General features: G+C 40.8%; 2 protein-coding genes across 15 annotated transcripts in view; one reads left to right on the forward strand and one right to left on the reverse strand.

Moving 5' to 3' along the window:
• The window catches only part of LRBA (LPS responsive beige-like anchor protein), a 611,727-nt gene extending 603,290 nt beyond the window's left edge, over window positions 1-8,437 (forward strand). For all 11 annotated transcript variants that reach the window (XM_019481504.2, XM_019481508.2, XM_019481505.2 and 8 more), the window contains 2 exons: window positions 3,553-3,704; window positions 6,908-8,437. In XM_019481504.2, the coding sequence (XP_019337049.1) occupies window positions 3,553-3,704; window positions 6,908-6,998 (243 nt within the window). In that variant the 3' untranslated portion in view covers window positions 6,999-8,437. The remainder of the gene's footprint in view (window positions 1-3,552; window positions 3,705-6,907) is intronic.
• A 16,136-nt stretch (window positions 8,438-24,573) lies between these two features.
• The window catches only part of DCLK2 (doublecortin like kinase 2), a 158,452-nt gene continuing 156,147 nt past the window's right edge, over window positions 24,574-26,878 (reverse strand). For 2 of the 4 annotated variants that reach the window (XM_014593442.3, XM_014593445.3), the window contains one exon: window positions 24,574-25,995. In XM_014593442.3, coding sequence (XP_014448928.1) covers window positions 25,774-25,995 — 222 coding nt within the window. In that variant the 3' untranslated portion in view covers window positions 24,574-25,773. The remainder of the gene's footprint in view (window positions 25,996-26,878) is intronic. The other 2 variants (XR_001371475.3, XR_001371478.3) reach the window with 1 other exon arrangement.

The raw sequence follows: 26,878 nt of genomic DNA on the forward strand, positions 1-26,878 counted from the left end.
AAGGGACCCTTTCAGTCCTGTCAAGCATCAAGAGCCTGAACTGTCTCCACACCAGGAGGAGGCAGGAAACTAAAAGGGGAACAGCAGCTGGAGAATAAGGCAGTGTATAGGTAATGAAGGGAGAGAGTAGGAAGTTTGGGGGATGGCTGGGAGTGTAGGGGAAGATTATAATTATAGAGATGGAAAGGTATGAAGAGGATGGCATCTTTATTGGAGGACAAGGGTGGAAGGATTTCTAGTCAAAAGAGGGACACTACTTTTCAAAAACTGGTATAGAAACCAGGCTTCCTGGGCATCGTTCCTTGACTGTAAGCAGATTTCTGTGAAACCCATTGAAAAAACATTTTTTAATCCATTTCCAGCTCAGTACATGGAAGGTAATGGTCTCCTGCTTCTACCAGTTAGTCTGTTAACTTTCTGTATTGGTGTCAAAACAGAATGAAGAAGCAGAGGCATACTAACTAGGCCACAGATGGATGAGGAGTAAGAGGGATAGAGGAAAATTGCAGAAGTCTTGGGGACATTAGAGGAAGGGGAAGCAAGAGCCTGAAGGAGTGGAAGAGAACAGTGTAAAAGGAGGCTTGCGTGGAGGGTACAACATTATTGATAAGGTCCGTATGTGAATGTAAGGGTTTCAGTGCTGCTGATGGCCATGTGAGAGTCAGTGTGGATCTGCTTGGTGGAATTCCAGTAATTTCCTCAGTTTGCTTTTTGAAAAATGAACCTATCAACTTATCTTATAGAACAAGGGTATCAAACTCATCTGGCCCTGCAGGCTGAATGAGGGGAATAGGGCTGATCCATAGGTTGAATTGGGCCCCCTGGACCAGCCCCAGGTACCAGATCTAGTGCACAGAGCCATAAGCGGCACATGCAGTGTGTGCTCTGGACCAGGTCCACATGCCATATGCAGTGCACACTCCGGAATGGCCTTACATGCTGCATGCGGCACCAGCTCTGCACACCATAGATAGCTTTTCAGGCCCCAGATCCAGCTTCCAGAGCCAATGTGGCATGGGTGCCATATGCAGCATGTGCCCTGGACCAGCCATGTGCACCACAAGCAGTGACCTGGACTGGCCCCGTGCACAGCATGCATACTACCTCCAGCCCTGCTGGTGTTGCATATGCCAGCTCACTCCAGACCAGCTCCATATGCTGGACATAGCATTCAGGGGTGGAACGGCAGGTGCTGCATGTGGTGTGTAGGGCTGGTCTGAGACCCAGAGGTAGCACCTTGGGCTGGATCTTTGACACCAGTGTTATAGACGGCTAACACTGTTGCATCAAGACCCATGCCTAAGTAACAGCTGAATTAAGATTGTCTGTGGATAAGTGGTCTTAATGCTGGTATGTCCTAACTGTTGAGAGCTTGAGTCTGCAACATGAAAGTTCTTGTAGAGTATTTGTATACAATTCCCTCTACCTCCCTTCCTCTCTCTCTCTCTGAACTCACATACTGTGCAATAGAGAAAATAAGAATTAGAGTTGGCTCAACTTATTCAAAATGACCTGTGGACCCGCTTATAAGTGCCAGGCTTCGTACCATGCTGCCATATATTGTTTGGCACATACCTAGACCAGGGGTGGATTAAGATTTATTGGGGCCCTGAGAGAATGGAAAATTGAAGGCCCCCACCATGCAAAGGCAGGTTCCCTCTGCACCTGCCCGGGGGTTGTGGTTGGGTCTGCCCGGCCTCCTTGGTGCATCTGGGGTGAGCCAGGGGTCACGAGCACTGCTGAGGTGAAGGCGGCCCCAGCCCCTCTGCCCAGTGGGTGTTGCACATCTAGAACTGTAGTCCCCCAGTGCTGTGGGATGGGCTAGGGCTGAGGCTGGGATGGGGAGGGGACATGAACACCGTCCCCAGCTGCTCACCTGCCCCTCTGCCCGCCCCTTTGCTGGGCCGGGTGGGGTGGAGCTGTTCTGCCCTATCCTGGCAGCTTGCCGCAGATAGCAGGGAACAGGAGCAGGGTTGTCTGCTGCCCATGGTGCCTTCTGACAGCAGACAGCCCTAGGAAGCCGCCACTGCCCACAAGGGAGCCCCATGCCTGCCCCTGGCCCTGGCCTGGCGAGAAGGGAGGAGGCACGCACTGCCCCATCCTGGATGCCCATGGCCAGGATGCCTGCCTGGGACGTGCTGCCCCTGGTACCTCAGGGGCCCATGATTGGCTGGAGCCTCTGGGCCTGGGCCCTGTGGTCTTGTGTGTTAATCTGCCCCTGTCCTAGACAAAAATGTATTTTTAGTAACATTATAAAAAAATATCAAAAGCTGCTTTTTTGAGTGTTCTCTACTTTTCCTTGGTTCCACTAACTGGTGCAGTTAGACCAGGATATTTTCTCAAAGCCTGAAGTATAAAACTCAAGTGAACCATGACCATAAGGTTAATGGATTTTCATCAGCTGAATTTTATAAGTGTAGCAAATAAAAAGCAAAATGATTGGAGTACTCAGACCCTTTTTCCTCTTTTCTTAGCCTTCCTAAATATTTAGAAGGTGATATTAGAAAATAAATCATAGACTCGAAGAGAATTATGGCTGGAAGGGACCTCAAGAGGTCACCTAGTCCAAACCTCCCTTTTGACACCTTCCTGCAAGCAGCAAAGCCCAGAAGCGTGAGAAAAAATTATAGTAAAACACAGACATAGCTACGCGTAGATCATCCCCAACCAGTGGATGTCTGATCTATTCTTGAACACCTACAGTGATGGAGTCCACAACTTTCCTGGGAAGTCTGTTCCAGTGTCTCACTCTAAAAGTGAAGAAGTTTTTGTTGATACGCAGTTTGAACCCACTTTACTGCAACTTGAAGCCATTGGTCCATGTCCTAATCTCTGCAGCAAGAGGGAAAAGGTGTTTTCCCTTGTCTTTATGGCAGCCCTGAAAGCATATGAAGGTGTTCGCTGTTGAACAACTTCCTTCCAACAACAGCAGGCAGATGTTTACTTCTGTGATTCTGGAATTGCCAAGAGAAGTAAGAGAAGCAATTTTGACAAGGCTGTGAGAGCCACTCTAATAAAAGTGCTGCTGTGTCTCATGTATTAGTGCCCCCATGCTTAGAAGTGACAGCGGGGGTACTTGAACTAAAGCTCATTCTGTGAGCTTTAGGTCAAGTGCCCCCACTGCCATTTTTAAGTGTGGGGATGGTGATACACAAGGCGCAGGAGCAATTCCTCCATTGCAGCTGGAGTTCCAGTGCATCAGAGCAGCCTCCGCGCTCAAGTATAGGTGTTGCTTCTGGTGAAGATAGTTGATTAGAAAATCAAATCTTCTGATGCCTAATTTTTGGTTGATGAAATAGCTATAGCAAAGTAAATTTAAATTACTAGGCCAATCACTAGACATCTTTTATGTCTTTTTCACAAATTTGGATTATAGCATTTATCCTAAACTTTAAATAGGCTTCCTTACGATAAAATACCTGTTTTTAGGAATGCTAAGTGCCTTTGCAGATAAAATTGTGAAGGGGTAGCAAGTTCCTCCTTGGAGGCAAAAGGGCAAGAACAAAAGTAGCGCAAGCTGCTTTAACAGGCTATTGAATAACTTCCTTCTAGGCAATCCAGCTGAGCCGTGATGGACAGTACCTGCTTACAGGAGGAGACAATGGAGTTGTCATGGTATGGCAAGTTTGGGACCTCAAGCAACTTTTTGCGTACCCAGGATGTGATGCTGGAATCCGATCTATGGCCCTGTCATATGACCAAAGGTGAGGTTGAAATTTGATTAGAAGAACTTTATAGAGAAATTTATTAGAATGAAACAGCATATGAAATGCCATGAAAGTGTAAACAAAAAGGTTTTCTCTGTTGTATTATCCTTTGCTCAGAGGTGATTGTATGGAGAATTCAGTGCACTATTCTGTTGTGGTTACAGGTTAGAGTTGTTCTTTTCTAGTGTTGCAGCTCTTGGTGGGGAAATGAACACTCGTTCAAGAGTCTGACTGGCAAACTTTTATTGTTGATCAAATTCTGGGCCTGTGAATATACCGTATAAAATAAATGGAAGTAGAAATTACATAGTTTCTTTCTGGGTTGGTTTTCCATACCTTAGAAGAAAAAAAAAAGAAATCCCTAAATGTAGGTCTTCAAAGCCATCACAAATAAAAAAGGTTCCCATCACACTTTTTTTTCATTAAGGCAAATGATGAATTCCATTTGTAGAGCTCTTACTTATTATTTTCACATAAAACATGAAATTTCTGAAGACTTTTCCAAGGGATAAACAGTAAATATTTTTATTGTTGCCCATGTCACTTGCCAATACTGCTACAGTTTAGAGTCTGTGCATTTTTGGCACAAAACATCTGTTTACAAGTTGGATATTTGGAATTGCCTCTAGCTAGCAATTATCCTATATACTATCATCTAGAAGTAAAAATTTTGGAAACAATTTTCAAAAGAACCCAAGGCTTTTAAGACCTAAATGCAGCAGAAAGTCATTTAGCAGCCTGTGTAGTTTTCAAATGGAACTTGGGCTCCTGAATCACATAGGAATGAAAGTTCTCCTAGGTAGAAATGAAAAGGGGAACTTTTACAATCACTGCTCTCTCCTACACCTGATGAAGGGTGTGTGCGCCCAGAAGCTTGAAAATAAATAAAATAATTTGCTTGCAAATATCTAGTTGGTCTAATAAAAGATATCACCTCTTCCATGAGTTTTGATTCCTTTTGACTCAAGACCAGTATGGCTACAACCTGGATACCTGAATCACACAGGTGTTTATTAAAATGTTAACTTCTTTCTAAAAATGTATTGGCATCATTGTTCTTTGTGGTAGCAATGGTTTCTTTCTGTGTGTCCAGAACAATAGGCCCTAATCTTAAGTGAGTGCTCTACCTGCTACCTTTATCAAAATAATAAGTATTGTTATTGATGGACAAAATACACTGCTGGTATAAATTGGTATAGATCCATTGATGTCAGTGGACTTTGACCTATTTATACAACTAGAGAACGGAGATCAATTATTAATTAAAACAAGTAACTATCTTGCGTTCTTAAAGAAAACTTGAATTGAAATTGTAATTGCGGATAAAATCTCTGTTTAATCTGAAATGTTGAGGAAAAAAGAAGAGGAACGTTGCCTCAATATGGATTCAGGAATCTATTCTTAAGCATTATTTTTGTTTAAAAATTGCCTGTTCTTATAGTAAGTATGGAACACATAACATGTAGTAATCTTAATATTAGATATACTTCAAAATTTTTGTAAAATCTGTTTTAAAAAAATCTAGTGATATTTTTGGACCTTAACCAAGATTGAACCCGGTACTTCCTTCCCATCCAAGACACCCACCACCGTTCTCACTCTCCCCAAACCTTTCATCTGATGCTGCCATTCTCCCTTCTTTATTGTAAATGTTCTCATAAGCAGCCATTCCAGAAAACCTTAGTTTTCTAGATATTAAAATGACTTTCAGTGTCAATTTTGGCTGGACCCCAGCTCTATCTAGGGAACCTTATACAGGGATCACTTGGATTGACCTGACAAATCATTTTTATGACATAATGTATCAATTATCATAAATAAAGCTGGTAGAATTTTTTAAAGTAGTGTCAGTGAAATGAAAATGTTTCAAAGGGTGTTGTTTATTTTCAAACATTTTAGACTTTGTTTTTACTGCAGCTTTAATATTGTGTTTATTTGTATTACTGTGGCATCTATGAACCATATTCAGAGACCTGCAGCTCAGTAGCCTAGGGGGCTACATAAACACAGCACAAAATATTTAACATTTCTCTCTCTCTTTTTTTCAGCGTGTGTGCATGTGTGGAAAATGTTGGTTATAAATGTCTGAACAAAATGAATAAAAAACGCATTTAAAATGAACATGTTTTACTTTAGCAAAATGGAAGATTGGAAAATCTTTCCATTCTAAATTAGATCTATTTTTTGAAAGAAGTCAGACTTTTCACAGAACAGAAATTTTGGTTTCTAGCTAGCTCATAATAATAATAATATCATTGCAATTTGAGATGATAGATAAGATGACACAATTTCCTGATATACTATGTTTCACAATAGGATAGGATTTCAGCGACTAGGACTGCTAAAATGTGGTCATGAGTGAGATCATGGCTCTTTAAATTGTCCTAAAGACATGCTAGTAGTCAGCCAGTGGCTAGGATATGGAGTACAGAACACCTCACTAGTGAATTGCATTAATAATAATATCTTTAAATGCTGATTGCCAAATAAGAGCCCATTCTGGCTGACTGATAATTTTACAGGCAATGAGAAAAAAAATAATACAGAAGTTGTGGTCCTGTTCCTTCCTCAGGTAGTTCATTTGCCAATTCCCACTTGGACTGGGAAGAATGAATTGAAATACACTTAACCTCTTGGTTCTTGCATCCCCCTCCATTCTGATGTTTTACTAGCACTGTCTTCAGCACAGAAAAAACATTAAAAAAATCAGTAATCATTGGATGGAGTAACTGTTTCATAAAGGGTCATGTGCTTTTGTCACTTGAGGACCTTCTGGTGTCAGTCCTACCCCTAAGATGTTCCAAGATAAGTCTGTGCACTTGATCCTCTCTGATTGACATCTCTCAGACCAGGATATGAACAAAACATTTTCCAAGAGTGGTTACTCATCTGAGCTGACTCATTTTTTTGTGGGACTCCACATGAGCGCCCAGTAGGGCCTGATTTACCTGCAGCTCCAGTTAATATTTTTTATATTTTAGGTCTTCATAGGGCTTTGGCTTAGGTCCTTAATGGTTACATTGGCAGGGTTTTTTTGGTGGATATTTTAGTTATCAAGGTGGTTATAGAGGCAGTAGAAGAAAAGTGTCTTGTCTTCTACCCTTCTTCCCATTCGTCTCCACCCTCCTCTTCCTCAAAAAAAATAATGCCAGCTAATTTGAATGTGACGTGACTAATTTTCAAACCTTTGCTTTTCATAGGTGCATAATGACGGGTATGGCTTCTGGAAGCATAGTGGTTTTCTACAATGATTTCAATCGCTGGCATCATGAATATCAAACAAGATACTGATGTTGAAACAGACCAAGACTAGCACTGACACAGGCAGCTGCTGAAACTGGACATACAAAGTCTCTATTCAGTATCCTGCCATAGGATTGCTCATTATAAATAGCTATATTAGATCTGAATGTAACTTAAATTTGCTGGAAGAAGCAAACTATTTTTTAAAGTTAATTGCTATTTTTGTAGACCTTGCTTGACTTTTTGGGGGAAAGGGCAAAGAAGCAGAAAAACGGCTGCTGGGTTCTGTAGTTAAAAATCTATATTTTTAGTCATAATAAGAAGTCTATTTTGATCCATGTATGAAAAGAAACCTAAAATAAAGAGGGTTAAAACTCTTATTCTAACTCTATTATGGAGAAAGATGTTTCCCATCTGAATATCTATAACCTGAGGAATATATGATTTTAACAAATGAGAATGGGTTATAAAATTTGGGATATTTTAATCTGCGCTACCTGTACTACACTTTGTCTTGTACTTTTCCAAATGATTATACTTCTTCAGCACTGAGGTTTCTTGGAATCAATAGTAATATTTAAATTATGATAAATGTAATTTTGGACATTAAAAGGAATTGTTTCCATCAATATTGCTACTCAAGCATGTTTCTAGGTCTAGACAGTTAGTTCATTTTTTAGTTATATGTTTTGTGCAGTTAAGAGAGAAATCAGCGATGGCGTCTGTGTTGCATCAAGTGTGAATCCTCCTAGTTTTTACCCAATATCCCTTCAAAGCACACCAAAATGTTCATTGTTCTTCAAAATCAAAACTAACTTGGGGAGTTTGGACATGTCCTCAGACTAGCAAGCTACATAGTATTTCTTTTTAATTAGATGCAAGTACCAAAGCACACTTCTGCTGTTTGACTGTGAAAGCACCATGAGGCAGACATACGTTGCCTCAACACCTCAGCAGAAGCTCCAGACTTGCAGGCTTTCTTTCCATTTTACTAGAGTTTATCAGAACTAACTGCCACAGTTATGTAGCACATACCACATCTTGTTCTGTCTATGGCAACAAATTCTTTCAGTCTCTGCTGTCACCAAATCCAATCAAATCCTGTCCAATCATGTTAATAAATTACTTCCTCTTCCTCTTAGGAAATAAAAAAAAAATTTATACTAAGGAACAATAAGTTATTTTGGTGTTGCATAATTCTACTTTTCTACAAGATTGCTGTGCAGAATTCTGTGAAAATATTTGTGAAAAGAACTGTATTGTTTTGTAAGTGTATTGCATAAAAATCTTCTTTGTATCTCGTGATCTGAGTTAAAAATTACATTCCATATCTGCATCAATATATACATTTCTCTTACCGCCTACTGGAACAGGTCCCATTTTTCTAAGCATTTAATTACTGTCTCTTTAAGCAAAGATTTGGAATGAGAAAATTCAGTTTGAATGAAGAAATTCAATAAAATGGCATTTGTAATTGAGATCTTCAATATTGCATACTGGGTTCTTGTGTTTTCAGCATATACATGAAGTAGAGAAAATAACCACCACCTTCAGTGCATTTTAAAAATATGCTCATTGTGCAAACAGGGTTTTGAGACAACACCAGCCTGACATTTTTTTACACCATTTTTATACTGGCGTAACAGTACTGATGCCAGTGAAATTGCGAACTACTGTCCATATGGAGTAATGGACTGAAAATTCCTGTTAAGAAAAGGTGGTATCCATTATCTTTAAGCGATTATTGATCACTTTGGGTGCCTATAGATGTTCTCAATCATGTTCTAATTAGATCATGTTGGAGCAAACTCCATTAACTGAGTATGCTCCACGTTCTAATGAAAACACTCCAGAGTCACCTCACCATTGCATGTTTCAAAATGGCTGCAGGGGTGCTTTATCTCAAGCGCGTTGAATGAGTCTTAGATAAAGCATCCTGCAGCCATTTTGAAATGTGCATGGGATTAATACACGTGGCGGTGAGCCATGTTAATTAGAGTGGCTATCTGGGAGCCGCTGTAATTAAAATGCCCTTCCCCACCCCAAGCACATGTATAGGCAGCCTTTAATACTAACTTGAAGTGCCCTGAATATTATGTGAAAGATATTTATAAGTGCTTGCTCTTTTCATCACTTTATATGAAATCTGCATTGATTTCAAGAGAAAATGGGTAGCATTATACTAACATTAATTCCGTGGACTGAGTTGGTTATTAACATCTATAGTAATGAGGGTAAGATATTCTCTGCCATTTGTTATATTATGCAGGTGCACTTTATTAAGTAGAAAATGTAAAACATTCTCCTTTTGTTCTAATTAATTTAAGAATACTGTGTTACTGACTGAAATGATGATGTTTGATCTTAGAGCTAAAGTGTGGGTATTTGAAAATGGTGGAGAGATGGCACCAAACAAGCAGATGATCTTAGCTTTTTTTTAGATGTTGTTATTGCCTCTATGGAGGTATTGTGTAATATTAATCCTTATGCTTGACAAGTGTGCTGTGGTTATATCACTCTATTTAATCCCAACAGCTAGTCCCTGGGATGGTGATGTCAGCCATGAAGATGCAGGAGCTCTGTTCATGAGAGTGAAAGCATTAATATTGAAAACACAAAACTGATTCTCTGCACAGCATAGGCCTATTTGTCCACCTTTAAAACACGTGGGCCCAGCCCACCAACTCTCCAATTAGTTGGGGAGGCTACAGGAAAAGGGCACAAGTGGGGACACCGACCAGAGCACACCAGGCAGCGCCTCCATATAACATAGGAAGAAATTATCTGTCCACTTCACCCTTAATTATATCTACAAGCACGCACCAGTGGTAGACTTACTCCCTATCTTCTCTGAGAGGACTTGAGCATGCCTTCATGCTCCTAACTCAATTCACAGTTTCCACTGAGTGGCCAAAGCATGTGGTCTCACTGGGGATTCGAGGCTTGAGTGAATTAAGCTTCCTTAACATGGGATTTGTTGCGCTGTTCATTTTTCTTATGTGAGGTGCAAAAAAGGGTTACATTCTCAACGGCTAGATAGTCCTTAGTTTATCAAAGCCTGTGCTAGGCCACCTGATTGAACAGGTGCTAGAACTAATCTACCAACTGGTTTGAGCTATTTCTAGGGCACCATTGAGGGGACAGGGAGCTGCTGCTGAAAGCAGGACGGGTTCTTTTCTTTTCCTGGAGATGTTTTTTCAGAAGTACTACCTTCAAAAAGCAACAGTCAAGCATTTTCCTTTTCTCATGACGATCCAGACTTCCTGTTACTCTGGTAAGTGCAAATCGGTGCATTTTCTCAGAGAAATGGTGCGGATTTCTTTTTTTTCTCTGACATTCTTGAAATCAATACCCAGGAAGCCCAGTAATTTTGAGATTGATGAGAAATAGGTCTGAGAAGTTCTGTTTATTATTGTGTTCAGCTTCAATAACTCTGAATCAGTTAAAAGTTAACCCATAATTCTCTAGTCTGAATATTACTGTGTATGGGCAATCATTGTGGCTTCTGTGACGTGTTATTTTCTTTGGAGGGTGTTTGAATACTGAACGAATATGCACTAGTCAAAGGTATGCTAAACTGATATGAACTGTCAGTAGCCACTGTACTTTAATTAATAATCTCTCTTCTTAGACATTGTTCTACAGCTAATCTATGCAAAATATTTTTGTGTTACACTTGCCCTGCTGTCCATCATTCCACTCTTCCAGTTTGTGTCTGCCTCACATATCTGCAATGCCATGTCTTAATCTAAGATTTGGGAAAGGAACTTGATTTTACTGAGCCTACATAGCACCCAGCACAATAAGCCTCTTGACTACTTGGGACCCCAAACCACTAAAAGTTAAGGGCTGAGGGTTTGGGGGTTGACTTACTCTAGCCTTAATATAGGATCTGTTACACTGTTTAACTTTTGTTATGGGATGTGAACTATGTTTGCAATAAGTGTTCAGAGCTGCTGATTCTTATATTCCATTTTACTTGCCATAAAAAAAAGGAGTTTAATGCTATGAGGACTAAACTTTCAGTACTTTAAATACTTACTAAGGGTGGTGTCAGTAAGAAATTAGCACATTTGTAGAATCCCTGCTTTGATTCTGAAAGTGTTTGAACTCGAATTTTGGCTGGCATCCTTGTAGAGATTCTGCCCAGTGCTAGTCTTTTCAGCGTAAGTCAATCTGAGCATTTCAAAAAGGCTACTTCAGTATATGGACAAAGATGACCTTTTTTTCATGCACCAGCCGACGTCAGCAGAATAGTAAACATTTTTTCCTTTCTTCTGGCAGCAAAAAGGAAATTGAGTTACTTGAAAATCAGGTTCACAGAAAGAAATGTATTTTGCTAGGATGTAGCTTGACAGGGGTGTAGCTACATGTAGATGTATTGTTTGAGAATGAGAGAAATGATGAATAGCCAGATTGCAGCTTTTTTGTTGAGCGATGGACCTTGCCATTATATAGGAACATGCTGCTGCAGATGCTTCTGTTAAATTTTTTTGGTGTTTTCTTTTATTTTATTAAAATAATGTAATAGCATGTTTTATTTCAGCCCAAGTGGCTGTATTCTAGCTAAATAAAATCACCTATACAAATCGGCTGTATTTAAGTTTCCTCAGGGCACTATTTCTCTAGGTCAGTGAATAGCTGTTATCTCCATCCTTGAAACTTTTCAAGAGTTGGTTAAACAAACACTTGACTGTCATGGTTTAGTCAGGGATGGTTTAGTCAGGGATGATTCTGCCTTGAGAACAGGGTTGGACTAGATGGCTTCGTGAGGTCCCTTGCCGCCCTACTTCCCAATGATCATATGAACTGAGATTAGAAGTTGTAAGTACTGAGGTGAGTGCTCTCATCAATTCCCTGCACAATACTGTAATAGCATTACTTTCAAATACAAAATGGGGTTATTTAGGTGGATCTAACATAGCGTGCTTGGCAAATTTACAGTTGACGATCCACATCATTGTTTACAAGCCATAATCTGAGCTTGATCTTTAAATCTTTAGATCAAAAACTATATGAAATTGTTCTAAATTTTGTTTAGGTTTGTTGAATGTAACTACTCTACAATTCTGGGGCAGTCAGTTCCATGGGAAAAGAAGGCTTAGAAAATAAAAAATGAGAACCATACATACAAATGAAACAAATTCTGCCTGGTAAACAGTTTATTTTTTAGAGAAAACAATATGCATATGTGTATGTATTAAAGCATTTTTTTAATGAATGTGAACTGAAACTTAAGAACTCATGGACAAAATTTGGGAATAACATATTTTGAGTAAGATCCAGGTGTTTATCTTTCTCCAGCAGAAGTGACACCTGTGGAATACAAACAAGGGTTTACATCCAGTCAAATCTGGAAGGTCTGAAACTAATATTTTAGGATAGTGGCATCCTAGAACAGTGGATTGTAAATACAGACAATTCATTTTGGCAACTACAAACCTAAAGGAATAGAAGAGCACTTGGAATATGGTTATTTACTTTTACTTTCTCTTTGCTATGTTACAAGTGTGGTAAGGTGGTTATTACCTTTTCTTTTCCTCTTGGTTTTCTGTTTTGTTCTTCCCTCCTCATTGACTGCATGCCCTGTTTATCAAGAGATTCATCTTTCAAATTTCTGATCACTTTGGCCTAATCGAGCAAAGCATTTACCAGACCATTCATGTAAATTCACCACATATTTAGGGGCTTTTTTGTGTCAGGCCAAACTGCTGGACATCTAAGATTGAGCCACATGAGGACAGAGTTCACTTTGAAACCAAATGTTCCTGGCTAAATTAGATCTTTTCACATCTATCTAAAGTGAAACACAATTTGGGGGGTTACTATGCACAGGATAGTAAATTTATCTATCTAGTAAATGTGTGTCTGGCCAAGCCAACCAGTAACAGCTTCTTTAGCTCTGTTCTGTGTTTTCAAACTACCAGCATCTCAACAGAATGTATTGTTAACAGTGCACATTACTGTCTGTACCTGCCTCCATTTGCAGCATTGGTTGTCATATTGGATCAATTGGTAAAGACTGGCTGTACACTTACCTTGGCAAACCACAACCCATTCAGCAGGCACCACTGATGGCATGGAAGGTCAGAGTCAGGACCTTGATGAGAGAACTTGTTTACTGACTTTGATAAAGACCTTTCCTCTGTCAGTAGGATTGTACACTGCATTGGCACAAGTTGAGCTATGGAGCATATGATGATAAGTGGGTGGGTGAAAAGAGAACCACATATATTTGGCTTGCCATGAATCTTTTCTAACAGTATGAGGGTCCTGCCTTCATGTAATGTGGGTAATGTATGTGGGTATTGCTCTTTTGCTTGACACTGGAAAGCATAGCAGCGGGGTAGGGCATCTGCTCAAATGTAATCGTGCCTGAGTGAGCTTTGTACAGGACAAATGGCACGTACAAAATATTCTGTAGTCAGGTAGCAGACCAGAATATTCAGAGCATGTTGAGCTTATGTGCCCTTATATACAACCAGGTAGTTTAATGCATGCTTTAACCTTGGCAGCTCTTTCCTTTAAGCATTCAGGAAAGGTCAGAGGTCAAGCTGGTATTTGCTGCTAATGAACTGGGATGAGGAATAAGAAAAGAAAACCCTGTTCAGTAAAGAGCTGAGCATTTGCTAATGTAGATGAAGAAAGAATTTAAGATCTCATATGTTTCTGCTTTTTGATGATCTTAATCTTGTGTTGGCAGTTGCTCTGATGGCAATGGGGAAGGGCTATGTGGAAAAATAAAGATTGAACTTTCCAAATGCTGCATAAAGCAAGCTGGATATCTTCTTTTTTAAACATTAGTTAAAAGAATGCTAACCAGTAAGATAACTATTTTCCCATTCAAAATGTCAGTGAAAAATCTTGTAAAGTGAGGGTACCCTGATTCTCTGACAATAAGATCCAAGGAAGGAGTCTTGCAGCTTTTTATCAACTCCCCTACCCAATACAAGCAAGAAGAACTCCACATGCTTTAAAATAATTTTTTGATTAAGAACATAATCCCCCAGTATGCGAGCTTCACTCTGTGGTTCTTTTTTGATGTCAGCAGCCTCGAGGGCCGAGATGCCCCTCCCCCCCAAGTGGGGTGAGTGAGATGGGCTGGTCATATGCCCTTTGTCCATGGTGGCCTCAGGTTCACCTCTTGGGGACCCTTTGCTGTTTTGAAATTCCTTCTTTTGTATTCTTTTTCCCCTCTGATGCCTTTTCATTCCTGGGCACTGCTGACTGGTTTTCCTGTGGCCATTATACTGTTCATGTTCTGTTCTGTCAGCATACTCCTTTGTTTTCCAAACCCATCATATACATAGATCTTACTCTGGTTATTTACTGGGTCTCCTAATTCGATTTCTCCACCAAAGTCAGAAATCCCAAGGGCTCTGCAGTTGGGCACTGTGACCTGGTGTCAATGCTGCAGAGTCCCTTATATCTGTTTGGGTACACTGTTCATGTTATGGACCAGTATGGTACATGTCTTCAATTTCCCAGCCTATTTGTCTGCTGGCTTTACACATAATGGGCCTTGAAGGAAACTTTGTCACAAACAGGCTTTTAGAAATCAATTAACCGTAACCATTTTCCTGGACCATTGTTCTAATGCAATTGTCGCAGAGTACTTAGGTGCCCTGCTCCTTTAAAGAGGGGAAACTGCTAGGGAAAGAGCCCTAGCTGTGAGTGGGGAGCCCCAGCTACTGGTTACCCAGGCAACCAGAGTGAGCTAGTGGCCCACACCTGCCAGTGGTCAGCTGACCAGAAGGGGCAGGGCCTGGCTCACATATAAACCCCAGGGCTGAGGCCAGGACGGCAGTTCCCTGCTGGCAGCCAAGGGGGAAGGAGCTCTGCCGGAGCAAGCAAAGGGGAGAGGCCTGACTGCACGCGTAGCTCCTGATAGTGGTGAAGGATGGAGCACTCCTGGGGTGGCTTGAATGATGTTATAGCAGGAGGCTTGGATTTATATTGCAGCCCTGGGGCTCGTGTTTTGTGTTTGCTGTTTAAGACCGGTGGCTTGGATGAGGCTATTAGGGGATGGAGGAGGCCTCATAGGGGACCCACAGCAGGGTGGGGACCCCAGCACCAGAGAGGGCGCAGCATTTGGGGGTGCAGTGACCCCGAGCATCATGAAGGAGCAGTGTGAGACAGGACCGCGGAGAGCCCGAGCGCCGGTGAGGGCACAGAGTAAGACAGGGCCGCGGAGAGCCCAGAGAGGACAAAGGGGCCAAATTATAACAAGGCCCAGACTGAACAACGTCAGTTCCATCTGCGAGGCTTGGGGTGCGGTAACGGGGTGGTTGGAGCCACACATAGCCAATAAGGCTAGGGTGCCCCAAAGCACCCTTTGTAGAACGGGAACCACAAGGGGTTCAGGAACCCATGGGGTCAAAGTACAGCAAAAAACCGTGTCCAAAATAACATAAAGGCAGCCTCCCTATCATATATTTTCCAGCAAAGACGTGGCAGGCAAGAATCGAGGGTGCCCTTTGGGCCAACTTGGCACGATAAGGGGGCCTTGGGGAGATCATGGCTATCCTGCAGGACCCCGCGCCATGACAGCAATATGCAATATTTACTTTACCTACAAGCTAATTCCTAAAAGGAAACCTCTAAATATCATCTAGCCATCAATCCCCTCCTCGAAGGTCTTATACTTTCATCTCATAAATGGAGCATAATTAGGGAATTACCTGGAATGTTTATGAGATTGTGGGGAGAACCTTCACCACTCATCCCAGGAAAAGTATGATGGCATTCGTGATCAGGTGCTCCAACCGGCTGGATGTTGTGATAAACACTTAACCATTGTTTGAATGTTGCCCATATCCCCTCTGACTCTGTCTTTTGCCTCAGCATTCCCTAGCCCAGCAATCGTTTCAGCCAATCAAGTTTAAACAGGCCTTACATACTGGGACTGGGGAATGAATGTATGGCCCAAGATGCCTATTAAACCTTTTACTCAGCATTCCAGGTAGCATTTTACTCAGCAATTAGCACCTCATCTGGTTGCCAAGATGGCATTCTAGATCAGAGAAACATCCAAAGGTCCAGGATCTTTGGGGACCCAACATGTTTCCAGCAATTTTATCTTTCCTGTACAATGGGCAATACTTTCTTCCTTCCAACTGGATTGCTTGTGATGGCTAGGTGCCATCATAACACCTCCAGTGCCCCTCCGCCCTGCAAGAGCCTGTAGAAATGCCAAGAGTTAGGTTTTTTTGTGGAAACAGCATGCCTGGTTTCCATTGGGATGCCACCATTTTACTCCTTGTTCCATTTCCATACAAATTCTGGGAATTAACAAAGCTACATTGCATTTGTGTTTTTACTATAAAAAGATAAAAATAAATATTTAGCACAAGCAAAACAAAAAAATGACAATGAAAACAAATGGTCAATCTGGCCTTCTTGATCTTTGGCATGGCTGGACTATTTGAGGTCTGGAGGTGATACTCCACATGGTACAACGTTTTCCATAGGTTATAAAATATCTGCAAAGTGACTATCATGAAGTTCTGCTTTACATTTCACTGTTTGGCGCAGATAATATCAACCACTTACAGCAATAGCATTGCACAAACACAATAAAACACAATTACTGTGCTTATTTTTTTTTGTATCAAGCAAACTTCTTGGTGCTTCAGTGGTGGTTCACATCCTGAAAAAACAAAGGCAAAAAGGGAAAGGGATCAACCCCCTTTAGGTTAGTTCAGGTCATGGAATCACTTTTGACACTGGCTCCAGGCTCATGTGACTTCACACAGAGCTTGCAGCCTACTCAGGGTCCATTATGGATGCCGAGTTCCCCTGACAAAACAGTCAGATTTTTCTGTCCAGGTTTTTGTGCTGCCTTCTAACACAGATGGAGGACTGACATCTTGTCCTCGTGAAGTTGAATCTTAAGAATGAATCCTTTACCGAGTACTGCTGATACAAGCTAAATCAAAAGCAGTGCTGAATGTCAAACTAGCACTAGTACAGCTTTGGGAATATTGTAGTAAGCATGCACCTCAATGTCGGCTTCTTTTTTGATGTTGTGCTGAGCACTGACCTATCCTTCAGTACTGATATATCTATCTCAGCATTATAAGTTACACAGATGTCTAATAGGATAAAAGAAAGGAGAAGAGGGAACATATTGTTCCACAGAAGAGAGATTAAAAAAGGAGAGAAACACCATCACTTACTCCTTTGTGCATCCTAAATGAATGATGGCCTAAGGCCTCTCAGATGCTAATGTCACCTCTTTTGAACACTCCGTACTAACTTGGACTTTTCACAAGGTAAGAGCTTTGTAACACTTACCTTTTGTACCTAAGAGTTAGTAGTTTTACAAATCCTACTAGACACCTATCTGTAGCTTTAGGTGTCTAAATAGCTTTATTTCTTGTTAACAGGGGCCAGATTTTCAATATGTCAATTCACTAACTGTAATTAGCATTTCCTTTGAGTGATAAAATTAAGTAATTCAGGTGCAAAACATGTTTAGATAAACTCACTTCTTCCATTATGTAAAAAGGTAGTTTTATTTAACTAATAAATAATTTTCAAAAGCTATTTTGTACACTTTGATTGAATTTTGATTTCCATTCAAATACATCTTGACACAAAGTTTGGTTAAATTATCACCTAGTTAAATGAAAATGGTGAATGACATTTTCTAATATAAAATATTAAGAATTGAATAAATGAATGTTAAATTATTTATATTTGCTTAAATAAGTATATGCAGCTATAGTATATCCTCACAATTAACAAAAAGAAGTACCGGATTTTGTGTAAAAGTTATATTTGATGTAAATTAATATGCTTTAATCATTGTACCAATCAATAGCAATGGAAAATGAAAAACAACAAAGTAAATAAGCAAAGCAAGTTTAAAGTCAGTTATTTAAATCAAGGTTTCCTGCTTGCCAATTTAAGTCATGATTAAAATTATTTAAATCAGTTCCACCTAGACACTTGAAGATCTGCGGAAGTGTCTCCATCTATCTGAAGAAGAGGGTGATAATCCTGAGGAATCATACAAGTCCCCTTTCAAGGAACATAGAAATGGCATCTCACCAGAAGAGGTCAATTTGTCCACATATCCAGAAATAATTTTAGCAATTATGGTAGAGAATAGCTAACTCTCTCCTGCTGCAAACAAGTGGCAGCACCAAAGAAAGACAATCCCCCGTCTAACATTATTGCAGGAGCAGACTAGGGAGGCTATGTTTATTGGCTTTTTCTCATCTGTGTAGACAAGAATATTTGGGTCTTCTCATTCTCTTCCCACCTGTCTCCAAGAAAGTTGACATAATGTTCTCGTAACCTGTTGAAGATATCTAGTTGTTACTACAGCACTCTGGCAAACTCTGTCATGGAACATGTAATGCACTGAAGGCAACAAGGCATTTCTTTGCCCCCTCCAACAGAGGGATATAAACTATATACTTTGGATGGAAAAGCAGAATCTTGAAGTGGCTAGTTATCTAGCCATCATGTCCCACTACAAGTTATATCCTGTGGAATTCCTGGGATCCTCATTCTGGACCACTTGCTTGGGGAAAAGAAGCAGGCAGACAGTACCTTGGTCATCAAGGATCATATGATTCACTAGGCGCTTTTATAAGCAACATGTTAGACCTCAAATAGGAGACAAACATTTAGGCTACAGGACTCTGTATTAGAAGGTTGCTTGGCTGAAATTCTCTAGGAACAATAAAAAAATGGCAGTCAAGTGACAAAACTGAGTCCCTATAGGCCTGCTCTGTGGAATTATTATAGTCCTCTTCCCCACCTCAGAGGAAGATTTCATCCTACTCACCATTTTACTTGCAAAGAGGGGACAGATACTGTCCTGTACAGCACCAAGAGGCCATATTGTCCTAAACTTGCTATTGGTAAATCACTTCAGTCCAACAGAAGCAGACTTCTTGCTGTGTATGCTCACAGCCCTTGGCATCATCAGCCTGTAAGCAACCAACTTGAACCTATGCACCAGCTTATATCAACTCTTATCTTTCCTCCCTCACCACTCTTCCCTTCAGGATTGTGTCTCTAGTTCTTCTATTATACCCATTGCACAATTACTCTGGAATATTGGATCCTAGGAGTGTGCAAAATGGGCTGTATTCAGTTCTGATTTGGATTTGGCCTGAATCGGGGACAGTGATTCAATTAGTTGATTCAGATCACTCTCCCGATTCAATTCGGCCAAACCTGAATCTGAAGATTTGATGCTGATTCAGAGAATCAGCGATTCAGCCATAGACACAGTTTTAAATGTTTTTTCTACATACCTCAAGGTACCAGGTGGCTCATGAATGCTGAGATGCTGGAGCAGATGGAGTGTCCCACAGGAGCATGGGGGGTCCCCAGCATGCTTGGCAGTGGACTCAGAAATGAACCAGGAACACTTCTGGTCTATTTCCGGGTCCATCAGGAAGCACACAGGGGAACCTCCCATCCCACTCCCGGGTTCGGAAACTGGTGCCTCCTGGGTCTTGGGGGGGCACCTGGGGTCCCCCTGTGGCCGATCACCAAGCCGGGGGACACGGGGGGGGGGGTGTCCCCCGCGTGCTCTGCGGTGGACCCAGAAGTGGATTGGAAGTATATCTGCCCCACCATCGCAGCGTTCAGGAGCTGCACCTGGTACCTTGAGGTACGTAGAAAAAACATTTAAAGGTGTGTCTATGGCCAAATCGCTGATTCTCTGAATCAGCATCGAATTTTCAGATTCAGCCAAATCAAAATCAGGACAGTGATTTGAATCAACTAATCGAATCACTGTCCCTGATTCCGGCCAAATCCAAATCGAATACGGCCCATTTCACACAACTCTAGTAGCTAGTGTACCATTTCACAAGTAGCATCACTGGGTCATGAAATCTATTGTATCCAAACAAGCCATCAAAGCAAGCACAGAAGAGAACAGAAACAAAATTATATTTTTTAACCATTTCTGCTGGAGTGAAGGCAACATCTTTTATATGTCTACCTTCCCATTCATTTGGTACCCATACTTGCAAGGAAGTTGGATAGTGTATTCAAAACTCTCGCTCCTGAGGAGTAAGGACAGTGTTGTAAGAGACCATACAGCAATCACAGGGTAGAACTAAACATGTTTTTTGTCTCTTTAAAATATAAGGGTGGGATGCACACTTGAATTCAGAGGCCCCAAATTTACAGTAGACTAGACCCTACGTGGCTCAGACTCCAGAACAGAGATTCAAGAGTGGGAATCATGCACAGATGGTACCTAAGTTTTTCTTTTCCAACTTCTCTCTGCCAATGCTGACTTTCCCTCTGCCATTTATAATACAAGCCAACACAGCAACTGTTCAATTCCCTTTCCTGTTCTCTACAAATGAACACTGATCCATATGTTGATTAGGAGAAGACCCTAGAGTGGAGTGTTCACTCCTGCATAAATGAGTGGTTGGCTTGTTTTTAAACATGTCATTGTAGTCTGAAGAGCATTCTTAATTTGACTCGCATTAACCTTGAAAGGAGAAAATTGTCATGCTATTTGCTCATCTGATGCGTCACATAATCTGCTTGTGCTAACTTCAGGAATCAAGCGAGGTCACTAACATCTAATAGGTCAAAGAAAACAAATTGCATGGGTTTATTATCCAGTGTATTCAACAAGTATATATAGTTAGTCTTTGATAGTAAATGAATTCACAGAAGGAATATTTCTTTCAGTCCCACAAGCGGGTTGAAGTGCTCTTGCAGCACAATCTTTTATCGAAATGGTACCAATTCTGATACATTGAGGCTGCTGACAGATGTGAAAAAAGACAAACCAACTGGGCTTTACCAGAAGAAGCAGTCCATTAATTTAACCCAGCTCTGCAGTGTCTGTGAAGATTGTGTTTCAGCAGGCCTTTTTGGCACTTTTATCTCATAGATTTCATAGACATTAAGGCTGGAAGAGACCTCGAAGATCATCAAATCCAGCCCCCTGCCCCAGGGGCAGGAAGTCAGGTAGGGTCAAACGACCCGAGCAAGCTAAGCATCTAAGCACTTCTTGAATAAGTCAAGAGTAGGTGCCTGCACCACTTCTGGAGGGAGTCTATTCCAGGTCTTGGGGGCTTGGACAGTAAAGAAATTTTTTCTTATGTCCAACTTAAAATGGTCTTGTAGGAGTTTATGACCATTGGTCCTTGTTTTTCCTTGGGGTGCTCTGGTGAACAGATGTTCCCCCAGATTCAGTTAACTATTAGATAACAGCCCCACTAAAGCACCAGATCTTTACAGATGTTGAGCAAGCCAGGTCTGAGGTACTGCCTCTTTTGGGCATGTGCTGGGCTCAGCACAGGAGCATGCCCAGTTTGAAGTAAAGCTCCATTTTTTTTCATGTCTGCAAGCAGCCCTAGAAAACTGGTACAATAAGTGGCATGGAGTCTTGAGGGACTTCTCTGAATGACAAAAGTCATAAACCATAGTTTTGTATTGTGTAATTATAACCCAGAAGCAGGTGTAGAGGTCAGGTAGTTCAAAATCTTGTTAATATTTACTACTTTCCATCTTTAATTCCTCCATTATTCAGCAAAATGGAAAAGCTACCATCCACATTTGAAAACAAAAGATCCATATTTAATAAGCTAGTCCAAAGTACAATTTACTATGTTATTAAAATACATTTACAGGATAGCTGCAGGCATAAGCCAATGCTGACCTGTAGTAATGGTGCTATAAAATGTTTTGTATCTTAGCACTATATTACCAGCAATTAATTTAATTCATGTTGCAGGTTAAGAAGACGAGAGAAAGAGCTTAAGTTAAGTTAACATAAATTATCAACGAAGTCAGTGATACAGATTTAGGCCATTTGAATATTTAGCTGTGAATGTTTTGTTTGGATTTAGGAAAATAAGAGGGTTGGGTATGCACTGGATGTCTGTATATCTATCTTAGTTCTTTTGAACTTGAACATATATAGAGTTATATAGTATAGTGCTATTCTGTTTTTAAAGGATTACTATTCCTTTTCAGGTACATTCTAAAGCAAATAACCAATATTTCTAATAACCACCAAATGCATATATTTTGGGAAATGGATATTTCATAAATATTTATATAAAATGCTACATTTCCCAGAAAGAAAGTAATGGCCGTTTATTTCTAGGCAACTTAGAATTACATTTTATCATCTGGAATTTTGTGCTTTACAGGCACAATATAGAGTACATAAAGATCATGTTAATTCTTCCTGTATAAAAGGTAGTGCAGCCAGTTTGTTGAATGACATTTTACACTTATGCCTTCTTTCAGCCACTAATATTTTATTAAGCTTCACTCCCTGTGAACAGATGTAACTTTTGGCCACTTGAAGAGGAAAAGTTGCTGCTCAGGATCCTACATCAGCTCTACCAATTCAAGTATTGTGGCAAAAGTACATTAACTCACTAACTTGAACCCTGAATGAAACAGGGTTCAAGTTACAACAGTGTGGCTCCACTTGTACTGATATTGAATCACACAAATCTAACAGTTATGTCATAACAGCTGTATACCGCTATCATTTAATGTCTACACCTACTGTAATCATTCCCAATATGATTACCTTGTATGACAAATGAAGACTAATTTTAATGAAGGTAGAGTTCACCCTTCTTAATGTGTGTACTCTATCCTCCTCACACCTCCCTGTTGCTTTAGACCAGCGGGTCATAACTTTTTTAGGGCTGTTTGTGCCAAGGCACCCTCCATAACTTTTGTGAATTGAGTGGCACCCCATTTAAAAAAACTAATTTAGGTATTAGTGCTTATTTCTTTGCAGAGAGGGTGGGGGAGCACCTGGGCAGGCTCAGGGTCTCCCTGCCTTTTTCTGCTTATCTCCTTGCACCCTGCTTATCTCCTCACACTTCCTGCATCCCTCTTCAGAGGATCTCCCCACATCCTAGGGTTTCCTAGCACACTGGTTGAGAATCATTCCTTTAGGCATTTCCATTTGTATTCTTCAGAAAGTGGCCAGAGCTCAGGAGCTTCATCCCTTTTTTTAATCCTTTCCACGCTACAGAAACCAATTCTTGACCATCACTAAAACAGACACCTCTCACCAAGACAGTTATTTCCCCCTTTACAGCCTTCAGAGACACTTCTGTTATAGTCTTTGACTTTCTATCCACTTTCCTTCTCTTCCTCCTCCTCCTCCTCTTTCAGGTTTTTATTTCTGGCCATCTCATCTATTTGCCTGGCTTGAACGGTTGTCTCTGCCACTCTGAAACCAGTTTCTAAATGTTCTGTCACTAACTCACTTAAGCTAAACATAGCTAACCTAATTTCACTTATCAGTGAAAACACCATCCTGATTGCTGTTGCGCAGCATCAAAATCTTAGTTTAATTTTTTAAGAGGGCAATACATGTTATATTATGATTGCTGCTACTTCTGGCCACTTTTTCCTTGACAACTTCATAAACCATCTATCATTTCACTCAGTGCCTGGAAACTAGATGCCTGGAGCCTAGATGCCTAGTTTAAAGTACTTCAGTGTTCTCCTCCTTGACTGTGACTACTGCTCCAACTGTGTTCAGCCCTTCTTTACATCCTTTTTCTGATTTCCCCCCCCTTCATCTTTCAGACTCTTTCCCATTCAAATCATAGTGCTATTCATCCGTTACCTTGAGCACACTACCTCTGTGTCACATGCCCTTCCCTGATGAAGTCTACGATACTTATACAGTCACGTTCTTGCCATCCTGTGTGAAATACTTCACTCTGTAGGTTAGCGCTGTCTAGTCTCTAAGCCCCATGCAGGTGTGCGAGTGTAATTTCCCCTAGCACATAGCCAGGACTCACCCTCAACTCCCTGTATGGCCCCATGCCACCCTGCCCTGTCATGCATGAGGGCACAAAGTGGCAGCTGGGGGAGGGATTGAGAGCCCAGAGTGTCAGAAGCAGGTTAAAAACAGTCCCTAGGCTTTGGTAGAATGAGGCTATAGAATGCAAGGTCCTTATCCACATGGACACTTAAATAACTTTAACCAACATTAAAAACAACCAAGTTTTAACAAAATATAGACAGGGGCTTTGTTGCCAGTATTTAACCAGTCCAACTTAGCTGGATCCTAGGGACAGGTTTGGTAGGGTAAAGGTGAGCACTTTTGCCACAAAAACCTATGAGAAAGGAATGCAGTTGGTTCAACAGGTAGAAAAGAAGTCCACGGATTCGATCTTCAGCTGGTATAAATCATTACAGAATTACAGCCAATATTACTATGCTGAGCTACACCAGAAGAAGACATGACCCTGTGTTCAGGCAGAACTCTCTTTGCTAGTTCCCTTTTAAAGGCCAAAGACCAGGTTTCTGGGCATTCAAATCCCACAACTTCACCCTAAATTCAAGTCAGCTTTGGACAGCAACTCTTTTTTTATCTCCATCTTCAAACTGAAAAGTTTTGAGCAGAACGTGGTGATTTTTCTCCAAAGGAAGTGACCTTGAGATAGTCATCAGAGATTCAGATCATCCTCTGGCAAATACCTGGCCCAAAAAGCCGCTTCCTCCCTATCTAGGAATTAGGCTCTCTAAAGTCTTAAGAGGCACAGTGAGGCACAGTTATAGACCTGCTGAGACTTCTTGTTTTGAAACTGGCTGCATTGTCTTGCCATTTTGAGTTCCCATAGAAATAAATGACTACTTATTCTTTTCATGAAGAAAGTTTATTGCAGGTCTTTACAATTCTAGTAGAAAGTAAAGCTAAAGAAAATGAGCTAGGATCAAGACTTAAGAATGAGCAGAGGAAATGAATAAGCAGAGTGCATACAATACTGAATTAAGTAGTATGATAAAGACAAAACTTTATTCATCCTTGACTGCAAATATATGATCAATGCTGCTCAATTACTGTTTCCATGTACTGCACCAGGAGGGAAATAGTGATAAAAACTTGGCAGCTAGTTTTGTTGGCTAGTTGTTACAGTTCTTCTATTAGTCAGCTTGCCCTAGAACTAGGAACTGCTCCATCCTAGGTTATGAACATGCAGCAAGCTTTCCATTCAAAGGACCAAGTAGTTTTATTGTTTAATAGATACTGTGGTTATGGTGGGAGATGCAGATGGGTGGAGAAGGAAAACACTTGTAAGGAGACACAATGTCTAGTAGAATGAAAAGGCTTCCTTGACTGCAGTCTTCATACAAATAAATGCCCAGTGTTCTTGTTATCTTTACACCCAAAATTCCTTTAGGTTCATATTAGCTAAACAACTATCCTGAAGTACGGACTTTTGATGATAAACTTGAAGACAAAAGAGCCGCTCTCTCTCAAAAACTTATAGTTCAATATTGTACTTTCTCCGCTAAAAAGATTCTTCATGGAAACTTGCTCCTTCAGCTCTGGTACGAAACTCAACTAAACAGAGGCACTGGGAACAGGAGGCAGATCCAGCTTTTTTTCTCTCTTCACTTTTCTGAGAACAAGATCTTCTGACCCGGAGAGTCTCTGTTTGCAGAAGTGAGACCTGGTTGCTGTTTCTCCATCTCAAATTCTTACAAAAATATCATTAACTACACAGTAAATTAATCTATTTAGATTACTAGATGGTGAGAAATGCATTGAATTAAACCAACACTGATGTTTGAAAAAAATCTAAAGTCACCCAAAGTTTTTTCCCCCCATCTTTATGTTCAGAAGGCAAAGGCCAAGAAGCACTCAAGAACTACAGAGTACACATCCCCCAACCCATCCTCCAAAATTCATGATGGAATCTGCTTTAGGCTTGCCACAAGAGGGTGCAAGCAAACTGAAAACAAAACAGATGAGATGAGATAAGACAGAGAGAAGTTGAAAAGTTCTCCTGACCTAGCAGTGAGCTTCAGCTGGATTTGGTTTCAATCAATCCTACAGACTGGGCTGTTCCTCAGCACAGTCATGACATGCCAAGGCAGGGTGCATGGGGGATTTGACTGGCTCAGCAGCAGCAGAGGGGAGGGGCTTGGACCCAGCCACGTGAGCATCTTCAGCTGTAGCGGTAATCACAGAAGTTTTCTCCATTCCAGCTCTACCAGAGTCCTGACAGCGCTTGCTGCAGAAAATCTGACCCTCTTTATCTAGAGCTGTGTTCTAAAAAAAGGAAGGCGGAGGACAAAAAGTATTAAATCAACAATCCACATTACCCTTGCTATTAAAACAATGCACAACACATTCATTTGGTGCATGCATTAGTCCCAGAAAAAGGAGAAATAACGTCAGACATTTTTGCTCATTTTAGGGGTCTTTTGCATGGATTTGGGGGAGTTGAAGGATAATTTACCTCTTGGGATACCAAAGCATCCAGGAGGTAAGTGAAACAAGGCCTGTATAAAAAGCATGTGCTGCTCCATAGTACTAGAACCAACTCTGATGAGGTATTTCAAAAAAAAGTTGATATTTTGTATTGCAAGGCTGATGTGGAAAAAGCAGGCATGCATGGACACAACATCATAATGCAGAGTATTACTTTGGGATTAATTTGCCAAAACTTTATATTGTTGGGTGCTGCTTGTATTCTAACATGGGATCAAACTTTTTGTTTAACCTGTAATGGACCCCAGGCTGCAGAAATGTGTATTTGTAAAAAGCTTGTATGAAGGCCTAGGGAATTTTTGTTTCTTCATTTCAACTAGAACACTTTTACTCCTCTTCCATTTGTTAGGAGATAGGGTGCAACTACAAAGCTAAGTTTTACTGGAAATTTGTACTAGGTTCCTGAATAATAGACGTGAATGTAGGTCATAAGCACTCGCTATCCAGAATTTGAAGAGTGGGATCGTTGGGAGAGGGAATTAAGACCTCTGTAGGGGAATCCTGAGGTAGTCTCCATCCCTTCTTTTTTTTCTAAAGCAGATCTTGCTGAATGTCTGCTGAAGCAGCAACTTTCTGACCCTCTGCAGGCTGCTGCAAAAGTAAATCAAACTGGAGTGCAATGTTTAGTTTACAGTAGGAGGTTCTGATATACCTGTAAGTC

Source organism: Alligator mississippiensis, chromosome 2, assembly GCF_030867095.1.
Source record: "Alligator mississippiensis isolate rAllMis1 chromosome 2, rAllMis1, whole genome shotgun sequence".
Classification (NCBI taxonomy): domain Eukaryota; kingdom Metazoa; phylum Chordata; order Crocodylia; family Alligatoridae; genus Alligator; species Alligator mississippiensis.